Below are 25,441 nucleotides of genomic sequence, written 5' to 3' on the forward strand. Positions count from 1 at the left end.
TGGAGCCTCCGAATGTCGGAGGAAAGAAGGGGCTGTCTGACTTAAAGGTTTCTCTTTTGGGGGGAGTCCCTATTGTTCCCTAGCTGTGGAGCTGGTTCTCTGCTCTGGTTGCGCAGATACGATTGCAGGGCCCCAACCCTTTTGTGTTTATGGGCCCAGGGAGCTGACTTGAAGTGTGTAGGGGTTTGGAGCGGGGTATGAAGGGGAGGAGAACAAGCAATTATTTGCTTGCAAATCAAAATCATTAGCTTCTTTCCTTTATCACTCACTCCCCTTTCTCTTTCTCAGTCCCCTTGCCCCTTCAAAATAGAACAGTCACTCCAACTTGCAGACCGAGCTTAGAGAAACTGCGCTGCATTTGCAAACAAAAGGTCTTTTTGGAGATGACGAGACTGTTTTGGGTGTGAAACTGTCAGTCGCTAACTACCGTCTGGGAAGTGCTGTAATTAACTCCGCTAGGGTTCCCTCCCAACTAGTCTCTGTTTCGTTCGTATTTTTGAAAATATAGAAATACAACTTGGAAATCTAAATTGGGAAGGGGTAGGAGGAATATTTCTTTTCCTGAGACGTAAAGCTGCAGTGCAGCTTAATTAAGAGGGGAGCAGTTCTCACATAGTCACATTTTGGCTCTAGGGAGATACGAGGTCTTATGTGCATGATAGACAGTAATATACCATTTAATCTTTAGAAGTTGCCCTATTTATCCTCTTAGTGCTTTGCAAATAAGTAATCTTCGGGTGTGAAATAGGTGATATCGCTGATCATATATAAACCTGTCAATACAGGAAACCACCTACTACCTTGAACTGAAATTAGGTGGCTGTTAACTACCCTGCTTAAGAGGTCAGTCAGTCTCTGGATGACTTCAAAATATACAACTTTGTGTATGTGATAATCAGAATTTGCTTTTGAGCAACTTTATTTTCAATTTAAAAAAAGACATCAAAGAATTTAAAATTTGTATTGTTTGAGTAGCTTTGGCGTATGGCAGAAGGAACAGTAATTAATTAGCTACTGTATTTTCGGTAAGAAATATAAAGGTGTTAACACACCAGAGTAGGCCTTTATTCCCTCCCACCCGTGGTTGTGAAATTAAGGTCTTACTTTAAAAAAAAAATAATTTTATTTGGGGAATAATTTTTAAAAATAACTTAATCAGTACTCTGGGTGTCCTAGAAAGTTTGGTTAAAGTTAGTAATGTCTTTATTCTTTCACAGATTTGTTTTTTTTTTTTAAGCACAGGTAATTTCCTCATTGGAAGAGACCCTAATGCTGGGAAAGATTGAGGGCAGGAGGAGAGGGGGGCGACAGAGGGTGAGATGGTTAGATAGCATCACCAACTCAATGGACATGAGTTTGATCAAACTCTGGGAGATAGTCAAGGACAGGGAAGTCTGGCATGCTGCAGTCTGTGGGGTGGCAGAGAGTTGAGTGAGACTTTGTGACTGAAAAACAGTTTCCTTTTTGTGGAGTGTTGGGGGTTTTTTTTTGTTTTTAATTAAAAAATTGCTACTTCAAGTTGAGACATACTTTTGAAAAGTGTTATATTTTAAAATGTAACAGTTCTGTAGTAGTCAGACTTAAGATAGCTAAAGGTTTTCTTGGCTGTTTTTTGAACAGAAGATTTTGACGTGTAGACGTATTTATGTCCCTTGACTGCTTTAGTTATTGTTTTAAAGGACAAAAACTTAGGGGGGAAAAGAAAATGTAGTTTTCTTCAGGTTTAACTTCTTTGGTTGAAATTCATAAGGGCGTACATAATGCTTTTCTGAAAGCACAAAGTGAAATCAAAAGCTCAACTCTTCCAAGGATTCTCAGTTGTCAGAAAAAAAAAAAAAAATGAATGAATTGTTTTGCCTTGTTCCTTTGTAGATTTACATTAATTAAGTTGTGCCATTCTTCATTGAGTTGTAATGCAATTGAATGTAATGAATCATTGACTTTTAGAGGTGGCAGGGACTTCAGAGAATTCTTCGGGGAGGAATCTGAAGGGAAGAGATTATCATATGACAGCTAATGCTAATTTAATCACAGTATTGTTCTACCTGATATTTTCTGGGTTGCTTTGAACTGACAATTTAAATGAGATCTGTCTCAGTGCAGGTTTGGTTTTTGAAGCAATTCATTTTTTTTATATCCTCTTTCCTATCCTGGATAGTGATTTGATCTACATGCAGCTGTATCCTTAATTCTTTAAAAGAAGGGAGTGCTTCTAAAGGAGTTCTTCAAATGGAAACAACAAAGGGGTGTTTTGTTTTGTTTTTTTCCCCCAAAATTTACTGTGTTTACTGATTTAACTTTTTTTCTTTGTTTCAGATTGAAGTGAGATTCAGATACATAACTCAACCTTGTTAGAGGGCTTTTTAAAAAATAAAGAGTTGATTCGTGCATGAGAGCAAGTTACTGCTGCTTACCGTTCAGAGACTTACAGGTGCTTGCCTGCATTGCAATAAAGGACTCATATATTGAGCAAGACTTATATTTATCTCTTCGTTTTGGAGAGCCTAATAAACTGTTATTACAGTTTCTCTACTGACTTTCAAAAGTTTTGAAGTTTGAAAGAGACATCCTTAAAATTAATACAGCATGAGCACGGCCAGAACAGAGAACCCTGTTATAATGGGTCTGTCCAGTCAAAATGGTCAGCTGAGGGGCCCTGTGAAGCCCAGTGGTGGCCCCGGAGGAGGGGGCACACAGACTCAGCAACAGATGAACCAGCTGAAAAACACCAACACAATCAATAATGGCACTCAGCAGCAAGCACAGAGTATGACCACCACTATTAAGTAAGTGTTAGAATAAATAATAAACACACTTGGGGGACCAAGGAGGTATATTTTGCTAGTTTGTTGTTGACTACTTTATGTATATCATTTTAGTTTAACCATTTTGATTGTGAATAGAGGACAGTTGACTGTTTATGGTCAATAGGTATTTGTGATAGAAGAATGTATCTCTGTCATAATTAATTCAGGTTCGTTAAGTAACAAACATAGGCATGGATAATATATATTTTGCATAGAATATTTTTTGAAACATTCTGGCTTTCATAATGAGCTCAGATTTATCTGGTTTTTGCCAGTATGGCTTTTTTCCTAGTGTGATAACTTGACTTTATCCTAATGTGAATGGCAGTTAAAGCCAATCTTAAAGACTTGTCCAGCTTTCTGAACTTCAAAAGTACTCAGAAAATTTATCCATAACTTTTAGTCTATGACACTTTGCTTTTCTGTCTTATTTTATTTATTTTTAAAATACGCTTTCTCCTTTTACACATACACAAAATAACAAGCAGTTGGGGAACTCAGGACTTTGAACTCTTTGGAACACATCTCTGAATAGTCCCAAACCTCTTTGAAGACTTTTAAAAACTAAGAGCCTTATTTTACTATGGAATATTTTTCTTTTAAATTTGAAAGCATGTAGGCTGTCATCTCGACTGAGTGACTTCACTTTGACTTTTCACTTTCATGCATTGGAGAAGGAAATGGCAACCCACTCCAGTGTTCTTGCCTGGAGAATCCCAGGGTTGGGGGAGCCTGGTGGGCTGCCGTCTATGGGGTCGCACAGGGTCGGACACGACTGAAGTGACTTAGCAGCAGCAGCAGGCTGTCATCTGTAAGTGTACACTTTAAAGTTTGTGAATGGTGACTATGATTCCAAAGAATCAGTTTAATAGAAAATTAACAATTAAGAATCTTGACCCATTTGGTATTTGTCTTTGTTAAGAATCTAGCTGTGTAAGTTGATTTAACCTCTAGAAATATGATGAAACTCAAAAAGTATGTGTTTTATTACAATCTAAGTCTTTTTCATGCTTAAAAGAAGCATTTACTAAAGAAAAATAGCCCAAATTTTCAACAGAATTCATTTGATCACTGGGAGAATTGGCATTAATGCATATTATTATTTTTGAGGTGAATACTTTAATTGGTATAGAAATCAAAAATGTTTTCTAAATTGCAGTTCGTCTTGACAAAATATGAATAGACTAGCAACATTTAGTCTACTTTTAATTTGAAACATAAAGCTGCATTATTCCATTTTGAGAGCATTTAATGCTTAACCTCTGAGACTGCAGTGGATTTTGCCTTTTTTTTTTTTTTTTTTTTTGCTTTTCTTAGATAAATGGGTTTTTTTCAGTTCTGTGACTCTTTAAATTTCAGTTGAAATACCATCTTTTCTGTGAAGACTCCTAGATCCCATGTCTCAGAGATAGTTAATACCTGTCTCTGTTAGTTAATCTCGCATTTAAAAAATTTTTAACTTTCTAAGATGATAAATTTTTTTGTGGGAAGATTTTGCATTGTATCGTATGCATTTTTATCCACTGTTTAGTGAATTTGACAATGTGACAAGCTGGCCTACTAGGATGTTCAACTGAAAATGCTCAGAAACTTTGGTGTGGTATTATAGACTGGGGTGAAAAGCTTTAGAACTCTTGGATTTGGTGGCAAATAGTTTCCTGTGATAGAGTATCTTGGATTATGTGGGATGAAGCTTTAAGTAAAATATGTCCTTATCTTCCTGAATGAATACTCGAGATGTTTGAGGGGGGCTTTAATTATGAGCTGTTATCATTAAATCAGTGAAAACTTAAAAGACAGTTGAAAGCATTGTCTGCTTTATTGACAGTCTTTTTTCTGTTAGATGCTTTGGATATTATATTACTTGAAGTTTTTACATGACCAAAAAGAAAATTTTTTTCTTTCATGGTTTCAGGCATCCCCATTAAAGAAGATTGAGAGGTGTTTTTTATTAACAGCTAATTTTTCCAGGCACTGTGCTGAGTGCTTTATAGAAGCTATTTTATATAATTTTTTATCTCATTTTATATAAGAGAATGGAGATTTAGAAAAGTAACTGTTGCAGGGTCACAGAACGGATACGTAGAAGAGTCAAGGCTTGAACTGAAGTCTGAAACTTTATAGATTCTTTGGTTTTAACTAGTCACCAGGAGCTACAAAATCAGATGCCTATAGGGGACTGCCGGAGAAGACAATGGCAACAGACTCCAGTACTCTTGCCTGGAAAATCCCTTAGAGGAGGAGCCTGGTAGGCTGCAGACCATGGGGTCACTAAGAGTCGTACACAGCTGAGCGACTTCACTTTCACGCATTGGAGAAGGAAACGGCAGCCCACTCCAGTGTTCTTGCCTGGAGAAGCCCAGGGATGGCAAAGCCTGGTGGGCTGCCGTCTATGGGGTCGCACAGAGTCAGACACTTAGCAGCAGCATCAGCACAGGGGACTGCCAGATGAGAGGGGACTTGACCTACTTAAAGGCATCAGGTGCTTGATTTTAAACTCTAGCTACTAACGCCTATCAAACTGTTGCTATGTGGAAATTTGGAACCAGTGTTGCTGCTAAAGCTTTCCGCCCTGCACCCCCCCCCACAAGAAAATCCAGAATCAACTTTATACAAAATATCCTAGTTTTTTAATGTTGGCAACTTTAAATGAAGTAGTACTATTTTAGGTCAGACAAAACACATGGGTTACCAGTTTTGAAAACAGTTGAACTGTATACAACATGCTTCTCTTGAAGAGGATGGATATCTTTTTTTCCTTCCATTCTTGATTTTTTAAGTTCTCCCTAGATTGTTGTGCTTTGTAAGAAAGAGTATTTTTTCTGGAGTTGTTTATCTCTGTTGTTACCTGTATTCTTAAGTAAATGGCAATATATTAGTGTGCTTTTTAGAAATTATCAAGATGAATTACCTTTGTGTTTTAGAAAGTAATGCTGTGAACTCTGATACTTCATTTTTACTGTATTCTCTCTAGACCTGGTGATGACTGGAAAAAGACTTTAAAACTCCCTCCAAAGGATCTAAGAATCAAAACTTCGGTAAGTTGGTTGTAACATTCAAGTGGAAAAATGATGTGGAAACTCTTAAAAGTGAAGTAGCTACTTGATGATGACAGTAGGCACTGTATGTTTACTCTTAAGTAAGTTTAAGTGGTTGAAATTGTATAGCTTATATATGATTAATTGCCAAAAATTTCCACTATTTGGAGGAATTGGTAATAATGTGTATCCATATTAAATATTGTGTTTATACATATGTGTATCTTATCTCACTTGTGGAACACATAGTTTTCATGGCATTTTCTCAAAAGTCTCTTTTGTTTCTAGAAGCACAATAAGATTCAGGCTAGGTTTTATCCACCTTTTGTGGATGGAAAAACTGAAGTTGAGAGGTTAGTTCTCTTAGCCCAGCAGTGTCAACCAAGGGTGATTTTTGTCCCCTCAGAAGCATTTAGCAATAAGTTATCACAGCTGAGGATATGCTACAGGACAGCCCCCTTAGAGCAAACAGTATTCTGGCCCAAATGTCAATGGTGCTGGGCTTGAAAAACTCTGGTTTAGACTAGGATGTTTGTAGGCAGTGCATGGTAGAACTAGGTTTTGACTTTACACCTTGTGGTTTACAGTTCACAGCCTGGTACTTGTATAGAAATAGCAGTATTCCATCACTCCCTAGCAGAAAATGACCACAGGGTGGCTGGTCTTTCCCCAAAACATAGTTTTTAAATGGCTGATTTGTGTTAGAGTGGCTGTTTTTCGGAAATAGTTGAACTGTAGATTAGGACAGAGAACTAATCTGCATATATTTTTTTAAATGGGATAAAGAATTAGTCTCTCAGATACTTTCTTAAACATGGTAATTACTAAAGGAACACAGTTGTACTTCATTCGTTTGATGCTTGTCTGTTTTTGTTTGACCAGGATGTGACCTCCACAAAAGGAAATGAGTTTGAAGATTACTGTTTGAAACGGGAGTTGCTGATGGGAATTTTTGAAATGGGCTGGGAAAAGCCATCTCCTATTCAGGTATATTCCCCTTTTTACCTCCTATGTAATGTTATGAATTAAGTGTTGCATACTTTTTGATGGTTTAGTGAACCAGTATTGCTCTCCAGCGTGTGCGCACATGTATGTATGCTTGTACATGAACACACACTTTCTGAACCTTAAAAGGGTAAGTTACAAAATCTTGGCACTTTGTCTCTAAATGTTTCACTGTGTATTTCCTAAGACTAGGGATATTCTCTTGAACAAACATAGTACAGTTATGTTCAGTCAGTTTTAATGCAGTATTTCTAACTCACCTGTCATTTGTAGTCTGATTTTTAGTTGGGTCCCAAATTTTGTCTTAAAGTATTTTTTTTTTCTTCTGTACAGGACCCATCCTAGGATCAGATATTGCATGTAATTGTTACATCTCTTTTAATAGTTAAGTTTTTCCCTACTCTTTTTTTTTTTTTGGTGGGGGGAGGGGGTGTCTTTTATGACATTGACATGTTAAAACTAGAACTCCCTTCCTTTTTTTATTCCAGTAGAACATTTTTCATTTTGAGTTTGTCTCCTGTTTCCATGTGATTTGATTTAAGTTATGCATTCTTAGCCAGAATACTGCAGAAGTCACTTTCGGAGTTACAGTGTTCATTTATTCCAAGGGTGATTTTAATTTTGATTACTCTTTCAAAATGGTATCTTGATTTTTACGTATTTCCGGCCCTGCCCCCTCCCCTTGAAACTAACAGCCTGTGGGGAGGATTTAAGGCAATGCCAATATACTGTTCATCAGAATTTTCCCCTAATTCCTCCTTGATGTATCTGTATATTATCAGTGTAACTCATAAATTCCTTTTTTATTAAATGGTATTTTTGTGCTTGAATTGTCCCATATTTGGCCAGTGTGAGCTCCTTCAAGCCAGTTCCTTTGTTTTTTGTAATGTGCCTCTTTGATTTTTTTCCTCTGATAAACTATTTTCTAAAGCAGTTTTAAGTTTATAGCAATTGAGCATAAGAAATTTTTCATAAATCCCTGGTGACATTCATGCATAGGTTCCCTGATTATCAGCATTCCCCACAAGAGCAGTTTTTGTTAAAACTAATGAACCTATGTTGACATATTATCACCCAAAGTCCGTAGTTTACAATAGGGTTCATTGTTGATATTGTGCATTCTGTGGGTTTGAATAAATGTATGATGACGTGTATCCACCATTATAGGATCATATAGAGCAGTGTCACTGAACTCTGTGCTCTGTCTTTTTACCTTTCCCTCCCCCTTCATTTTTCTTGAGCACTTTTTGGTGGTATATCATGATGCCAAGCTTATCGGTACAGCTACGCTTCCCCAGCCTCAGAATCAGCTGTTTCTCCAAAGAACTCAAATTCCAGTTAGTTGGGAATAGTATTAGAGACCAAGATCTAAACACTAGGTGCATTCTTTAAGTGGAAAGAGCAAGGAAATATATGTATATATACACACGTATGTAGACCTACATACAAATTTGATGTGTCTTTTGTCTTCACATAAGTTGAAGCTGTCAAATCCAAGCTGTACTCAGGACAAACTCTGTGACATCATTGAGCACTTTTTCATTGAACAAGCATGTGTCAAGTGACCTAGAAAGTGTTAGACCCTGAGGGTGTTATGATAAACAAGATAAATAGGGTTCCTGCACTCAGAGTCTGATGGAAAGGACTGCTAATTATACAGGTAATTTGAGTGTGATATAATGGGCACGTATATGTAGACATTAGGAGAAAATGGAACAACCTGGAAGAAATGATCCATGTTCCAAGTGGAGAACTAGAATAGTGATTGCCTAGGAATGAGAGTGCCTTTGTGGACAAACTAGAAGAATTTTGTTGTGGTTGGAAAAAGTATGAAGATAAAGTTATACCTCATTAGGCAGTCTGAGTGCAGAGACCAAAAATATTTAGGAATTTGCTTTTTTATAATGTAGTTCGTGTTAATCTGTTTTATCTATAGGAATGAAAAGTTTTATGGGTACTTTTCTACTGAATCGTTCCACTTTGTAACTCTATACTTAGCAAGGTGTGTGGCAGGAAATAGGCCCTCAGTTGTATTGTTTTGATGAAATTACGATTAACAGATGTCTGTAGGTGAACTTGGTCTAGAGAACTGTTTGAGAGTACTGGCTTTGCATTCAGGTTGCCCAGGTTGAATCCAGCTCTGCGGCTTTCCAAGTTGATTATTTGAGATGTCTCTAAGCCTCAACTTTCTGGCCTATAAAGTTGATACAGCAGTGTATACCATAGAGTTGTTGTAAAGATGAAGTGAGGCAACTCTTGTTAGTATCCTTAGTACAGTGGCTGCTGCTGCTGCTAAGTCGCTTCAGTCGTGTCTGACTCTGTGCGACCCCGTTGATGGCAGCCCATGAGGCACCCCTGTCCCTGGGCTTCTCCGGCAAGAACACTGGAGTGGGTTGCCATTTCCTTCTCCAGTGCATGAAAGTGAAAAGTGAAAGTGAAGTCGCTCAGTCGTGTCTGACTCTTCGCGACCCCATGGACTGCAGCCTACCAGGCTCCTCCGTCCATGGGATTTTCCAGGCAAGAGATAAATGCTCAATAAATGTTACAGGTTTTTATTTTATGTAGTAGTTTTATCAAAAAATATGGTTCATTTAGCAGACGTAATTCTTGATGGACCCTTAATGTCTCATGTTTCACACCTTTGTATTAAAATTTTAAATTCACTTTGTTATTTGCATCCTCAGTTTGATACGGCATATAGGCAAGTAACTCTCCAGCCACTTAGCCAGTCTACCATATGGCTTTTTCTGTAAGGTAGAAATGAACTCCCTCACAGGGTTTTTTTTTGTGAGGATCAAATGTAATGTACAGACATACCTCATTTTACTGTGCTTTGCTTTATTGTATTTTGCAGATACTGCATTTGTCTTTTTGTTTTTTAAACAAATTGAAGGTTTGTGGCAACCCTGTGTTGTCAGATAATGGTTAGTATTAAAGTATTTTTAAATTAAGGTATGTATGTTGTTTTTTTACACAAGGCTACTGCACACTGAATGGACTAGAGTATAATGTAAGCATAATTTTTGTATGCCCTGGGAAACAAAAATATTTGTGTGACTCGATTGCAATGGTAGAAACGAATCTGTAGTGCTTCAAAGTATATTTTGAAATAGCAAGCACAGTATGAATGTAAGGTATTATATATACCTGAGACTGCCGTTCACATTGACTTTTCCTATAGTATTGCTTTGTCTGAGAATCCATGGAAAATATAAGATAACGTGTTTTAGACTCGGTGTAACAAACCATAAATACTAGGACTTCAAAAATAAGTTTAGAGGTTCTCTAGTGAAATCCAGCCTCATGAGTGGCATTCTTCTACTATTTTTATCTAACTTTTCTCCTTACTTATTTTCTTGTCATTGTTTTCTTTTTTCTTCCCCCCGCCCCAAAATGTGTCTGTTGTCTTGTATAGTACTTAGTTTTACCGTGTTATCCAGGCATTTTTTTCTCTCCAAATATAAAAGCCTTTTGATGGGTGTCACCTCCTTTAGAGATGAAACTTGGTTGCACTTTGGCTATGGTATAAGATTTTTGGAAAATTAGGCACTTAAAATCTTCTTTTGAGAGGATATAATTTTACACCGACAAGCTGGAACCAGATACACTACAGATTGGTTCCACACATCTTTCTTTGCTACAGCCATCTGTGAGTCTAGTTCTAGGTCTGAATGCTATGCACAGTACCATAACCGTGCCATTTTAAAGGCGTAGCTCTACAGTAACAGAGCCTTTTTTGGAGTACCTAGGAGTCTACAGTTTTATTCTGTTTAACAATGCAAAACCTTATATTAACTTGGAGATGATTGAAAGATGACAGTTCTTGCTGTTTCCAGACTTTAGGCACAACTTTTGAGGACTTTATAGATAAGAAGGTGATGGAATAGCAGGTAGTTTGAGAGAAAACAGAAGTTAACTTTGGCAACCAAATTTCATATTAAATTGGGAATCTCAAGTTATTTTTAGGAATTATTTCATTAACCAAGTCTAATTAGTCATTTATCAAATTTATAGTAAAGAATTAGAACATTCTTAATTCTTTTGTAATTCATTCCTCCTGCTAACAGAATTTACTATGGCTAAAAGAATTGTTTTATTAAATTCTCAAAAATGCATGTCTTCATTGGATACTATGGTAAAACTGGAGTGTGTTCCTTAGGCTGGAGATACTATTTTTGAAATTACTGTCTTCCATCTCCTTTTTTTTCTAGGGAGCAGTAGATACCTTAATCATAACTGCCTCCACAGTATCCATTTTGTTCTCCCTGAAACTAAGATTTAAGTTCAACTGACCCTAGGAATTAAAAAGCAATTGGTGTCTCCATTTAGCTGCGGAAGTTGACTAGACTATCCATTGGGGACTGGAGAGAACGTAATTCCTCAGAAAAAAGTTTAGGGTGCTACTGAGAAAGGGAAAGTGTTAGTCTTTCAGTCGGGTGAGACCCCATGGACTGTAGCCTGCCAGGTTCCTCTGTTCATGGAATTCTCCAGGCAAGAACACTGGAGTGGGTAGCCATTCCCTTTTCCAGGGGATCTTCCCAACCCAGGGATCGAAGCCTGGTTTCTGGCACTGCAGGGAGATTATTTACCATCTGAGCCGCCAGAGAAGCCCTGAATGCTGAAGCTCCAGTATTTTGGTCATCTGATGCGAACAGCCGACTTATTGGAAAAGTCCCTGATGCTGGGAAAGCTTGAAGGCAGAAAGAGAAGGGGGTGTCAAGAGGATGAGATGGCTGGATGGCATCACCGATGCAATGGACATGAGCTCTGGCAAGCTTAGGGAGACGGTGAGGAATAGGGAGGCCTGGTGTGCTGCAGTCAGTGGGGTCACAGAGAGTCGAACGACTGGGTGGCTGAACAACAGCAAAGAAAGGGAAATGGATACTAGGGTTATTAAAACACAATAAATACATACTGGCTCAGTCCCTAGATCTTACAGTGGAACTGGAACATGGACTTTGGAAAGTGGCAGAATCAGACATACCTTTAAGTTCGTGGGATTTTTTTTATTTTCGATTTTTGTGTTCTGGTGGTGTTTTGTATGCTTGTTTTTTGCCTTAGGGTATTGGTCACAGAGATACAGTTTACACATTTTAAGTAATGCAGTTCAGTGGTTGGTTTGTTTTGGTTTTTTTTTTATATTCACAGTTGTGCAGCCAATTACTACAATCAGTTTAAGAACATTTTCACCAAAAAGAAACTTAATAGTTACCCTTCTTCTCCTAGCTCTAAGCAACCACTAATCTACTTTCTGTCTGTATGGATTGACCTATTCTAGACAATTTCATGTAAATGGGATCATAAAATTCATGCTCTTTGTGACTCAGCTGTGGCTTTTTGACTTAGCATATTTTTAGGATTCTTCCATATTGTAGCATGTGTCAGTACTTTATTCCTTTCTATTGCTGAATAATATCCCACTATATAGCTATACCACATTTGGTTTATCCAGTCTTCAGTTGGTAGAGTTGTGTCCACTGTTAGCTATTAGGAATAATGCTCTTTTGAACACTGATGTATATAGAATTTTTTGTGGAGTATTTTCATTTCTCTTGGGTATACACCTAGGACTAGAATTGCTGGTTCATATGGTAATTTTTTATCTTTTTGAGGAACTGCCAGACTATTTCCCAAAATGGCTATGTATTCTACTTAGTAGTGTATGAGGTTCTAGTTTCTCTTATTTGCAGACCTAAGTTCAAATCCTGATTCTAGCATTTCTTGCTTAGTCACCTTGTGCAAAACAATCTTGAGGATCCATTTTGCCATTCGTAAGACGAAAAGTAACCTAACTTGAAAGGATATAATTAACATTAAATATCTAAGTGTAGTACCCATCACAGTAAGTTTTTAAAATTTTTAGCTTCCTTTCTCCTTCTCTTCTCCCTGGCAGTTCCCCATGACTTCTCTTGAGTTTCAAAGCTGTCTGAATCTGATTTGAATTTTCTCACTTCATATTGTTTAATCTTCCTAGCAAACAGTGGTAAGAGACAGTGTGAATATACTGAATTCTCTGACTGCTAATCATAATAGCCACCATAAGAAACAAAGTACAGTGCATCTTAACTTACAGGCTAGCTAGCTTACTTTGTTAAAGCCCTATCCTTAAACAGTTTCTGTTTCTATAGAACATAAGTCCTGTCAAAGAGCAGAGAAATAGAAGTCAGTGGCCTTTAAGTCATAATGTAAACCCCAAAAAGGAATTAGGACACCCCCAATCTAATTCTATCCTGTCTCACTTCATTGAGATATCTTATCCTTTTAAAGGACCTGACTCAGGAAGTCACTGAGAGACGAAAGTCTTTTTCTGCTGTTGAACTGAGTGGTATACTGGTAACCTGTTTAAAAACCATAACAGAGATTGAACCCATGTGATAATTGCCCTTCGGGACAACTGAAGATTAATAGAGTTGACTCAGAGTTATGGCTCAAGGGATAAAGAATCTCCCTGCAAAGCAGGAGCTGTAGGAGATGTGGATCCCTGGAGGAGGAAATGGCACCCTACTCCAATATTCTTGCCTGAAAAATCCTGTGGACAGAGGAGCCTGGCGGGCTACAGTCCACAGTGTCACAAAGAGTCAGACATGACTGAGTAACACATGTGCTCAAGCAAGGAAGGATTTAAGACCAGAGGGTCAAACCAAGACTTTCTTCTTTGACCTGCTTCACCCTACATAATAAGCAGACTGTTTAATGCTGGCTGTCGGAGTAAGATAACAGAGTGTTGTCACTGAACTATTTTCACAGTTGTTCTGGCAACAGTGTTAGTTATTCTGATTATATGGAACCCATCTGACCCCTGTGATTGGGGTTCTAAAATAAGTATCATGGTAGGAAATGAAAGTCATGATGCTTATGACTTGGGTATTTCTCCAGTAACAGTTTTAAATTGCTAGACATTTGTTTTGGTCATTAGCTCAAGCATAGAAAGAACTAATTATAGTGATTATTATAGTGATTATGAATATTTTTCCTAATTTATTTTTCTAATTTTCTAGTTGTAGAAATTAAAATAGTTTTAGAAATAGAAGTGTTCTGCTTCCTCTGTTCATACCTGTTTTACCTTTTTTAATTTCTCTCTGTATATGTGTATTTAATATTTAGTAATTGTTGAGAATCCTTTGCTATTGTCTAGGAAATTTGCCCTAATAAGAAATATTATCTTCTGCAAAACACTCATGCAAGCACACATGAGTAGGCCAAATTTGAAAACGAGAAGTTAGGGCACATCTCAGGACAGAAGTTGGCTGCGAGACAGACATTGGTCATTATGTAATACAATTTTAAAAAAAGATAGGACCCAAGACTAAACTTTTCCAGCTGAGTCCTATTTATGTAGGAATAAAATTGTCCAACCTACAATTTTTCATTGTGGTCAAGTTGGTTTACTAGTCTCAGAATATCATATAGTCCTTCTTTTGAATATTGTTTGTGCTGTTTTTTCTTCCAGTTTTTAATTGTGAAATGTCCTCTGCTTATTTTCCTCTATGTGTTTATTGTGTCATCCCAAGTTCCTCCTCTTTTTCTGTTGTTGATGCTCACAAACATCATGTATGTTGTTTGCTCATACAAACTCAAAGGTTTTTATTACTAAATTTAGTATGTATTTTATGAGTAGTTCTGATAAATGTCAGTTGATACTAACGGTGATGTTGACTGGTCCTGCTAATTTATTTGGTCTTTACTTTTGTAAAATACTTCAATACCAAGGAACTTTATATACTTTCAGTGTGTTTGAGAGAAGAACTTGCCTATGTACTGTTATTAACAATGCATACAAGTAATAAGCATTGTTCGATCTCTTCTAGGAGGAGAGCATTCCCATTGCTTTATCTGGTAGGGATATTTTAGCTAGAGCAAAAAACGGAACAGGCAAGAGCGGTGCCTACCTCATTCCCTTACTTGAACGGCTAGACCTGAAGAAGGACAATATACAAGGTTAGTTGTTTAAACTATAAATGGTGATTTAAATCTTGGAGCTATATAGAAGATATTACCATCTTTACTCAGTCAGAACTTAAATCATCTGAAATTAATATTTACCCTTTTCACAGCTTTTGGCCTGGTTGTCTTATAAAAATGATTCCTAACTTTTTAAAAAGAGATTTCTAGTTTTTAAGGTTATTTTGCATATTATACAGTTACAACAACATTCCAGTGAGATAGGCAAAATAAGAATTTGTCCTATGGATAGGGAAATTAAATTATCTGAAATAGATACTTAAAACTATGGAACTAGAATGTTTCTTGTGACAGCTGTGTCTGCAGAGTTCCTTGTAAAAGCAGGAACTTTTTCTCTCTGAAGCCTTGTGGCTTGGGGATTTTAAAATCTTAAGCAGTAGGGAAGAAACACATTTCCATAGCTGTACCCAGTAGATCTATGTTTTCACCTCTAAAGCTTTTTCTAAAATTTTCCATTTTTTTCTCCCCATGCTTTCTTGATCTATAATAATTCTGCCATCTTCCTATTATGTTCATATGATATAAATAGACCTGGGCAGCAGGAGTTTCCTATTTGGGCATTTTAACTAGTGATCTCTTACTAAAATATTAATATATTTTGAGCTAATAATTGCGAACTCAAAGAACCCTTTAAGGCTTTGTAACCAGGAGGAGTAGAAGAATTGTATAGCATTGTTACTGAGGAAAAGTCTAAATCTGGTGCACTATAATAGGTTCTTTTTTTGAAATTTATTCATTTGAGTGTCTCGATTATAAGAGGCAATATTTCTATAGCTTCTTAAACTCTTTAATACATGGCTTTTTTTTTTCCTCTCTCTCCTTTTTTCTGTTTGTTGATATTTTCCAGCAATGGTGATTGTTCCCACTAGAGAACTTGCTCTACAGGTCAGTCAAATTTGCATCCAGGTCAGCAAACACATGGGAGGGGCCAAAGTGATGGCAACCACAGGAGGAACCAATTTACGGGATGACATAATGAGGCTTGATGACACAGGTAGGAAGTGATTGGATGTAAGCTGGCTTGCTGGCTGTAATTTGACACACAAGTGTTTCCTTTCAGTAATTTATTAAAATTGTTTTTAAAATAGGGAACAAACATTGCAGTAGATAAACAAAGGAAATGACCATTTCAGTCAAGAAGAAAAAAATTATTTTAGTCATTGAAAGGATATTTAACCTTACTAATAATTTTTTAAATTGCATATAAAGACAGTAAATTGATATTCTACTTATCTGATTGACAAGATTAATTAAGATTGGAAAGGCTAACTAGTAACCAGTAATAAGCATTTGTGAAGAAATTTGTTGTCTTGCAACATGGGGATATAGATTGATACAATCTCTATGGTGGGCAATTTGGCATTATGTTTCAAAATTATAAATGTATGTTTTTAATGATCTTTTTTTGAAGAAATAATTGGACAAATGCAAAGTTGTTTACTGCAGTGTGGTTTGTAATACTGAAAAACTGGAGCAAACTAAATATCAGGGAAATTTGGCTGAATACATTGGGGTATAGACTGAATGGAATGCCACATACCATTAAAGAGTGCAGCTGATCTGTATTCATTTTCATGAAGAGCTCTCTATGATAACATTGTTTAGTGAAAAAAGAAAACAGCAAGAGTTGAAATCCACTTAAAGTTATACATTGAATTTTAGTCAGGATTTTATATATGATTATTACTTGATTAGTTTAATTCCTATATTCTTTGTACTGCCTTGTTAATTAAAAATGATCATCTTACTTGATCCTGTTACAGTCTTCTGCAGACCATTGATCTATTAATAGATTAGAGGCAAGCTGCTGTATCACGACTGAAGTGACTTAGCAGCAGCAGCAGCTGTATCAAAAGTTCAGCATACTTTTTGTTTTTCCCTGGGGGTTTCCCTCAGGCAAAGAACTATGTTCCTTATTTGGAACAGGTGAATTGGAAAGCTGTAGCCCACTGCATGCACAGGTGAAACTAACTGGTATTCTCTAGCCAACTGAAGATGAGATGGAAATCCATATTCTAAAACACATCTTGGCCTCTTTGTATTATTCCTGCAGCAGTGTTTCTGATAAAATATGTATGTGATAAACCTTTACTGTATCCTTTTTGCCCCAACTAAAATTAATAAAAATACATATTTTCTAATCTTGTGTAGTGCATGTGGTGATAGCTACCCCTGGAAGAATCCTGGATCTTATCAAGAAAGGCGTAGCAAAAGTTGATCATGTCCAGATGATAGTATTGGATGAGGTAACGTTTTTTTCATTTGGAAACATACTATTCTGTACTGATTTGGCTTTGTTTATAACTGCCAGTGAATGAAGCATAACCTCTTTGTGTTTAAGACCTTCTAGTAAATTCACTACTCTTGTTGGTTTGTTCAAACTAACTTGCTTCTAAAACATGTTTTGCCTTTTAAAAGCAATAGATGATAGGTATTTATAGGAATAATTCAGCCTTGTGTCTTTTTCTTAGGGAAGTCAGTTTATTTTTATTTTGCAGTGAGAAGTCACTGAATAACCTCAAAGCCAAGCCCATTCTGCATCTCTCTTGAATAACCTCAAAGCCAAGCCCATTCTGCATCTCTCTTTATTTTGTGATTCATCTTAAAAAGCATGTTAAAAAAAAGGCATCTTAAGAACCCCTTATTTAACATATCCAGCTTCGTATTGTTTGTTTTTTTGTCTCTGTTATATGTGTTCTTTCACCAGACTATAAGTGCCTTTGAGAACTTACTCAGCTCTGCATTCTTGGGACCTAGCAAGCAAGTGTTTTATATGTATATGCAGTCAGTGTTGATGTTTGGGGTTTTTTTTTTTATTTTTAATTGAAAGACAATAGCTTTACAGTGTTGTGTTGTTTTTGCTGTACATCAGGCTCCAAGTATGTGTACATTCTCTCCTTGAGCACCCCCACACCCCCCAGTGTTGGTGTTTTGAAATGAAGTTATTTTCCTATGTGGTCTGTTTTAAGATAACTGGATCTGTTTCCTCTTGGTCTAATTTGAAACAGGTTTTTATCTTTGAGTAATGAGAGAGAACATTTATTAGTGGCTGTGTTAGCACTAAGTGCTTTATGTGTTTTTTCATTGAATTTTTACAACAATCCTATAAGGTAGTTATCCCATAAAGTAATTCCTACAATAAGAAGACATCTTGATTTTTAAATTGTAGAAACTGAAATAGTAGTTAAGAAACCTCCCAACATAGATAATATTGAAGGAGGCAAGTTTTCTGTTTGTGTGTGTGAGTGGGTGAAGTAGAAAAGGATAGCTTTTATTATTTCCCAGGCAAAGGGAAATACACCCTGCTTCTGCCTCAAAAAACTGTATCCCTGAAAAGTTTGAAACACAGGTAGTTTAATGCTGTAGCCTGTACTTCTAACACCATCAGATCACATCAGTCGCTCAGTCGTGTCCAACTCTTAGCGACCCCATGAATCGCAGCACGCTGGGCCTCCCTGTCTATCACCAACTCCCGGAGTTCACTGAGACTCAGGTCCATCGAGTCAGTGATGCCATCCAGCCATCTCATCCTCTGTCGTCCCCTTCTCCTCCTGCCCCCAATCCTTCCCAGCATCAGAGTCTTTTCCAATGAGTCAACTCTTGAGGTGGCCAAAGTACTGGAGTTTCAGCTTTAGCATCATTCCTTCCAAAGAAATCCCAGGGCTGATCTTGAGAATGGACTGGTTGGATCTCCTTGCAGTCCAAGGGACTCTCAAGAGTCTTCTCCAACACCACAGTTCAAAAGCATCAATTCTTCAGCTCTCACATCCATACATGACCACAGGAAAAACCATAGCCTTGGCTAGACGGACCTTTGTTGACAAAGTAATGTCTCTGCTTTTGAATATGCTATCTAGGTTGGTCATAACTTTCCTTCCAGGGAGTAAGCGTCTTTTAACTTCATGGCTGCAGTCACCATCTGTAGTGATTTTGTCTCTTTAATGGAAATCACATTAAAATTTTTTATGGGAATAAGGATTATGTCTGTCTAGGAGTCTTCTTCCCTTAGATCAGTATTACAGACTTTCCCCTTTTTGTATCACTGAATGTGTGTTGGTGCCTTTGGACTATATAATGTTTACAGCCAGGAACATTCTGTGAACTCTCTTGCTGGAATGATTCCTTATTAACCAGAAACCTTAGACATGATTTCATTTTGTTTAAGATCATCTTTTCTTTGTACTGCAGGCAGATAAGTTGCTGTCACAGGATTTTGTGCAGATAATGGAGGATATTATTCTCACGCTACCTAAAAACAGACAGATTTTATTATATTCTGCTACTTTCCCTCTTAGTGTACAGAAGTTCATGGTGAGTATAAATCTGTACTTAGAAGCAGTACCTTCCTGTTGCCCATGAGTGTACTTTTATCCATAATTACATTATATTACTAGTGTATATTTTATGCTGGTTTCAAGTTTTAAGATAACAAAAGTATTTTGATTTTTACTTGTTCATTAAGCTGGTGTCTGACATAGCCATTGATGCTAGATAAATTGATTATAGCATAATCCTATATTTAAAGTACAAAATAGTAATAACTTAGCTGTATATCTGAACGTTAGATCTCCCATTTTATGGTAATGGCAGATTATATATTTTAAAGAGCTGCATCCCTTCAATTAAGAGTTTATAAAAAAAAAAAAGTTTATCAGACAGACATGTATGAGGATATATTTTGAGTTAAAGTTTATTTAAAGAAATAAACTCTGCTTTAACTATAAGACTTTTTTTTTTTTCCTTCAGAATTCCCATTTGCAGAAACCCTATGAGATTAACCTGATGGAGGAACTAACTTTGAAGGGAGTAACCCAGTACTACGCATATGTAACTGAGCGCCAAAAAGTACACTGCCTCAACACACTTTTCTCCAGGGTGAGCCAGTTAGACTTCAACTGCTGAATGTTATCCATTTCTTAACCTCGATAAAACAGTTGTATCAGTTTTCTCATCATTTTCAGGAAAAAAAGTCCTTAGGTTTTTCCTAAAAGGTAGTTTCAGTTGTTGATCTGAAGCTGATACTGTATCATTGACAGGTCATAGGCACTTTTAATTTGATTCTAAAATAATTTGACCTTAATTATAGGTAATCCCATTATTCTCAGTAATTATAATTGTTCTAAGTAGATGTGTTTTTGCAAGTTTGCCTACTTGCCAGAATTTTCTTGTCACCCTGAGGTCAGTACTCAGATGCTCTTTGAAGACACACGTGAAAAATTTGAGACTTCATGCTGTTTATCCCTGCCCTCTTGTTTGAGCTCAGAAATGAACACCTTTTTCACAGTCTATTTAATGCCACATTCCCCACTTTTTTGTGCGTTTTTCTTGATTCCACTGTTTTAAATGGTCCTTAGGCATAGTGCTGACATGTTGTCCAGTGCTCCTAAGAAGAGATAATGTATTAGATAAACTTCATAAAGACCTGAGTTATAGTGCTGTTGGCCATGAGTAAATAAGGTGTCTTTAAAACAGTAACACATGGGGTGAGTTCCCTGGTGGTCGGGTGGCTAAGACTCCACACTGTCAATACAGGGAATCTGGGTAGATCCCTGGTTAGGGAACTGGGATCCTGCAAGCCATGTGGTGCAGCCAAAAAATACTCAGTAACATGCATAAAACCAGATTATCTGTTGACCCATTGATGAAAAAAGTTACAAGTTCCTCACAGGAACCTAACCCTCTATTTCCCCTGGAGGGAGTGGTCGTATATTAACTGTGCTTAACTGCAACTACTATTAAATGAATAGTACTTAAAATTTTTATAGTTTTGCATTTCCTGTGTCATGAGATTATAATTCTTAGTGTTTTCAACATTTGTTTGTCAATATTTTATTTTCTTTCTTATGTCTTTTTTTTCTCTCTCTCCTGTGCTCAGCTTCAGATAAACCAGTCGATTATTTTCTGTAACTCCTCTCAGAGAGTTGAATTGCTAGCCAAGAAGATTTCTCAACTGGGTTATTCTTGCTTCTATATCCATGCTAAAATGAGGCAGGTGAGTGTAAAACTTGTACTTACATAGATTTTTTTTTAAGCTTTTTCTGAATATTTCTTGAATTTTGTTTTAATGCTCTTCCAAGTGCCCTGAGTTTAAGAATAAATTACTGTTTAGTAGGCAAAGGACCCTTCATTTTAACTTCTGTGGGGTAAGGTTTCCTAACTATAAACAGGGGTAATAGTATATTATTACCCCTGTTATGTGAAGAACCTTACTTCACAAGGTTTTAGGAAGATTGAGATTGTGTATGAATGAATAGTTTCTCAGTTGCCAAGCATAATAGAAATGTGAGATTTTATTCCCTTCCTTCCCCATAATCTTAGATTTGGGCTAGTGTTTAGTACAGTAACCACTAGCAACATTAAACTATTTAAAATTTAGTGTCTTCAGTTATACTACATTTCGGAGGCCACTTTATGTGTGACTTTCAGCCACAGTTTTGGAAGGTTTGTAGAAGGTTCTAGTTTATCTGTGTACCTTCTCAGGTTCATCTTTTTCTCTTTATTGTTTGCCTTTAGAAAAAGGATGTAATCTGTTTCAGAACTTGATTTAACAGAAAATAAATTCAAAACTATCAACATATTGTGTTTGTATGTGCTAATTAACATTGTGAAATTTCATGATAGGAAAGCAGTTTCTGTAGTCTGACAGGTTAAGAACTTAATCAGCTCACATATGGTTTTCAAAGAAGCTTATTGTCATGGATCAGCAGGTGCCATCATGTAGGCACCTAATATTAAAATTATCACAAGAAATGGTGTATACAATTGAAGAGAATATTTCAGAGTGGAGGAACATTGCATTGAAAAGAAAGACCAGTTTGCCAGATGGTAGATTTATTGATTTTGCTTGAGTTAGTGTGTTTTCATTTTTATTTAACTTGAAAAGTAGTTATTTTTAGCTTTTGTATATAATAACTGAAAAGATGAGTAGTAGATGTTTCAGTTAAGCTAAACTTTTGGCATCTTTTATTTGAAACATTTTAGAAGTAAATATGGTGAATATTGTCACTTAAAACCCACACCAGCAAAAAAAAAATACCTTTAAGAATTGAGATAATATGAATACATGTATATTTGTTGCTTATTAATTCCCACGGGAGACTTTTTTTTTCTCCTACCTTTTGTTTTTAATGTATATTGAATGTGGCTCCTTTCTCATTCATGAAAACAAATTTGGATATAAAGAAACTGCTTGGGTAGGAGAAAAAAATGATGGAAATTTGGAGGCTTGTGTGAGCTGTAATCAAATAAATGCATTGCTTTATTCCTAGGAACATCGAAATCGTGTGTTTCATGATTTTCGAAATGGCTTATGCCGCAATCTTGTTTGCACTGGTAGGTATTTTCTATTCCTTTACCCATTGTTTTTCTTCCTAGTTTTGTTCTTTCTCGGTCCTGTCCTGCAGTGAAGCTGCTTACATAGTCAGCTCCCTCTCCTACCATTTCTAGAATTTCTGAAGTTGAGAATGAGCTGTAGGTAACTTTTTTTTTTGTAGTTAACTTTTGAAATTAGGTTCCGTACCTGAAACTGCAAAACACTTATTTTGGCACTCCTACCTAATCTCTGCCTATTAAACCAGTTTTGGAGTTTGTGTATTTTCTAAATAGTTTTAGCATATAGGAGTGAGTTCTATTAGCATATGCAAAATGAATTATGTTAAGAAACTATGTTTTGGATGTTTATTATGGCCTTTCTTTCTTTTGCCAGAATCAGACTAGTTTGTGTTCTGGTGTATTTCACTACATAAAGAAAAGCGGACTGGGGGTGCGTGTGGACAGTTAGATTCAGTAGCCTCCTGTCTGTACACTGGGAATATAGTCTTAGTATTGATACTAGGTTTATAATCTAAACTAGGTTTCTGGATAGAGGGAAGAACCTAGTTTTTTGTTTTTTAATTTTTGAGCTATACACAGAGATAAATACAGAAATGCATGGGTTCTGAGGGCCAACTATAAAGTTATATGCAGACTTTCAACTGAGACCCTAACTCCTGATTGTTCAAGGGTCAGCTGTACAGACAAGAAGAAAGGTGCCGTTTGCCATTAACCATTTCCTTACTTGAGAAGGAAAAATACTTTTTTTCCCCTAGAAAGAGTTGGTGGTACTTACAGAACTCACACATTGTTAGGAATTACTGCTGTGGTTACATTAACTTGCTGAGGCTGCCCTCAGATAAGTTTTGAAGTGCCAGTGCTTTCTTCTTTCTCATTTTTCAGAACAGTGGGCAAATACATCGTTAAATAAGTACTGAACATTTATGTGTAACATGTGTAAATACATACAAAGTACCACCCCTCTCAAGGAGTAGTTGTTTAATCAGAGATAAAAAGATGACATTAAGAACCTCAGGCTGGGCCTGCAAACTTTTTCTGTAAAGTCCATGTAGTAAATATCTTAGACTTTGCATACTATGTGGTCTGTGTTACAAGTGACTTGACTCTGCTGTTCTACCTCAGTGGCAGTATATTTCACAAATGGCCATGGCTATGTGGCAGTAAAATTTGACAAAAACAGGCATTGGGCTAGATCTCCAAGGGAGTAAAAGTAATTTGCAAGTGTGAGGTATATACATTAAATAACCCTAAATTTTCATAGGAGAGGGAAATAACTAGCTGAGGTGATCTGAGAAAATATGAAATTGTAATTTATAGGCTATAGATGAGTTTTAGACTTGGATAAGAAGGAATATTTCATTAGGGGCCTGGCATAAAAAGTAATCTATAGATTGCTAAGAAGATAGTTTAAAGAAGTATAGTGGGTGAGGTTGGTATAGTCGAAGTTTTGAGATGTGTTACAACCAAAATATAGAACAGAGGACTTTGAATGTCAATTTTAAATTTTATCTGGAGACAGTTGAAAATAACAAGTTACAAATTCAAACCAGTATATTAGAAATACTTGTCTGACCATCATGGATTATTTTGACGTGTGGAGCTGAGAAGTGCAGGGAAACCTAGTTATTAGCTTATTGAACTTATTGGAGTTGTGTCTGCGTGTATTTGTCAAAGCCTAAATTAGCATAATAATTGTGGGACTGGAAAAAAGTAGAAGGGATAGTCTTGCATATTAGCTTACCTCAGACCTGTTATAAATCATTCAGCAGAATGGGATTAAAGAAATCTGAACAAAGTATAAATTACTGCTGGTAGATTGCCTCTGTTTTAAAGTATTCTCCATTATGCAATGAACTTTAAAAATAACTTATTAACCTTGAATTAAATACTTAAAAATAGAGTGAAGAAAATTATACTTGGGAGCTCATTTTTGAGTGTATAATCTTTTTCAGCCTTCCTTGATTTGCACTATGTTACCTCAGACCATTTTTTAAAACTTTGATACAACACTGGGAAAAGGTAACTTGTGAACAGAAAGCTGCTTATGGTTAATGCACATGAGAAATAATGCCAGTAATTTACAGATCCTTTTGAATTACTGCATGAAGTGAGTGAAGCTTAGGTTCCTTTAGAAATAAATGTTAAAGAGTATTATGACACCAAATTGAAGGATATAATGGAGTTTTTTTGTTTGTTTGTTTTAAAGATTTGTTTACCCGAGGTATTGATATACAAGCTGTGAATGTGGTAATAAACTTTGACTTCCCAAAGCTGGCAGAGACCTATCTCCATCGTATTGGAAGATCAGGTGAGGAAAAGGAAGGAGATGTTCTTTGTGGAAGTTTTTTGAGAAGTTTAATCACTAAATTTTGTTCCTTTTGTGAAGTAGAGTGTGGTAGCAATTAAAATAGTGAATTTAAACTTGTTTTTTGATGTATCAATTTCTAATTCTTCCAGAACATTTATTTTTAAGTTAACATAACCTGATGCCTAATTTAAGATTTACAAATTAGAACCTCACTTTTGTAACTGTACTGTTTGTATTTTATACTGTGTATTTTGGCAACTTTTGACACTATTACTTTAGGCTGTGAATGAGTGGCACTAAATAAAAACATTAATCCTATATGGATTTACCACAGAGACTAGTACTTGCACATTGACTCCCATATTTAACTCATTAATTAGAATTGTTTTTTGTCAGGTCGCTTTGGTCATCTTGGCTTAGCCATCAACTTGATCACATATGATGATCGCTTCAACCTGAAAAGTATTGAGGAGCAGCTGGGAACAGAAATCAAACCTATCCCAAGCAACATTGACAAGAGCCTGTATGTGGCAGAATACCACAGCGAGCCTGTAGAAGATGAGAAAGCTTAACAAGCATGTGTGTACCTGAGAAAATAGCCAAGTAAGCATAATGTTTCCAGGAAGGAGATCAAGGTCCTCTTCCCCCAGGGGGGATGCGATGTCCTACCGTATACAATTAGCATAAAAGATGAAATACCTCTTGACATAAATGGCAGTAAACAGGAAGTATCTCAGTTGAAGTGATCTTACTGGCCAGTCCATAAATGCAGTTCTTGAATGCTGTCTTCCTAAGTAATGTATATGAACAGTACTTAAGACAAATTCAGACTTCTAAAATAATGGAAGCAAAAAAAATTAGCAATTTTGAACATGAAAATATTTTTGCTCTTTTCCTTTATCACTCAGTCATCTGTTAGCATTCACTCTTAATTTCTAATGGATACCTTAATAGGTTAAATTATCTGTAAAACCTTATTGTAAAGGTAT

The 25,441-nt window shown here is 36.4% G+C and overlaps 1 protein-coding gene across 5 annotated transcripts in view; it reads left to right on the forward strand.

Moving 5' to 3' along the window:
• Positions 1–25,441, forward strand: part of DDX6 (DEAD-box helicase 6) — a 31,673-nt gene that overhangs the window by 1,314 nt on the left and 4,918 nt on the right. For 4 of the 5 annotated variants that reach the window (XM_070384113.1, XM_070384114.1, XM_070384112.1 and 1 more), the window contains exons 2-13: positions 2,317–2,786; positions 5,782–5,845; positions 6,728–6,832; positions 14,659–14,788; positions 15,660–15,806; positions 16,964–17,058; positions 19,001–19,123; positions 19,559–19,687; positions 20,688–20,804; positions 22,081–22,144; positions 24,351–24,452; positions 24,849–25,055. In XM_070384113.1, coding sequence (XP_070240214.1) covers positions 2,587–2,786; positions 5,782–5,845; positions 6,728–6,832; positions 14,659–14,788; positions 15,660–15,806; positions 16,964–17,058; positions 19,001–19,123; positions 19,559–19,687; positions 20,688–20,804; positions 22,081–22,144; positions 24,351–24,452; positions 24,849–25,024 — 1,452 coding nt within the window. In that variant the 5' untranslated portion in view covers positions 2,317–2,586 and the 3' untranslated portion in view covers positions 25,025–25,055. The remainder of the gene's footprint in view (positions 1–2,316; positions 2,787–5,781; positions 5,846–6,727; positions 6,833–14,658; positions 14,789–15,659; positions 15,807–16,963; positions 17,059–19,000; positions 19,124–19,558; positions 19,688–20,687; positions 20,805–22,080; positions 22,145–24,350; positions 24,453–24,848; positions 25,056–25,441) is intronic. The other variant, XM_070384116.1, reaches the window with a different exon arrangement.

This window comes from Bos mutus, chromosome 15, assembly GCF_027580195.1.
Source record: "Bos mutus isolate GX-2022 chromosome 15, NWIPB_WYAK_1.1, whole genome shotgun sequence".
NCBI lineage: Eukaryota > Metazoa > Chordata > Mammalia > Artiodactyla > Bovidae > Bos > Bos mutus.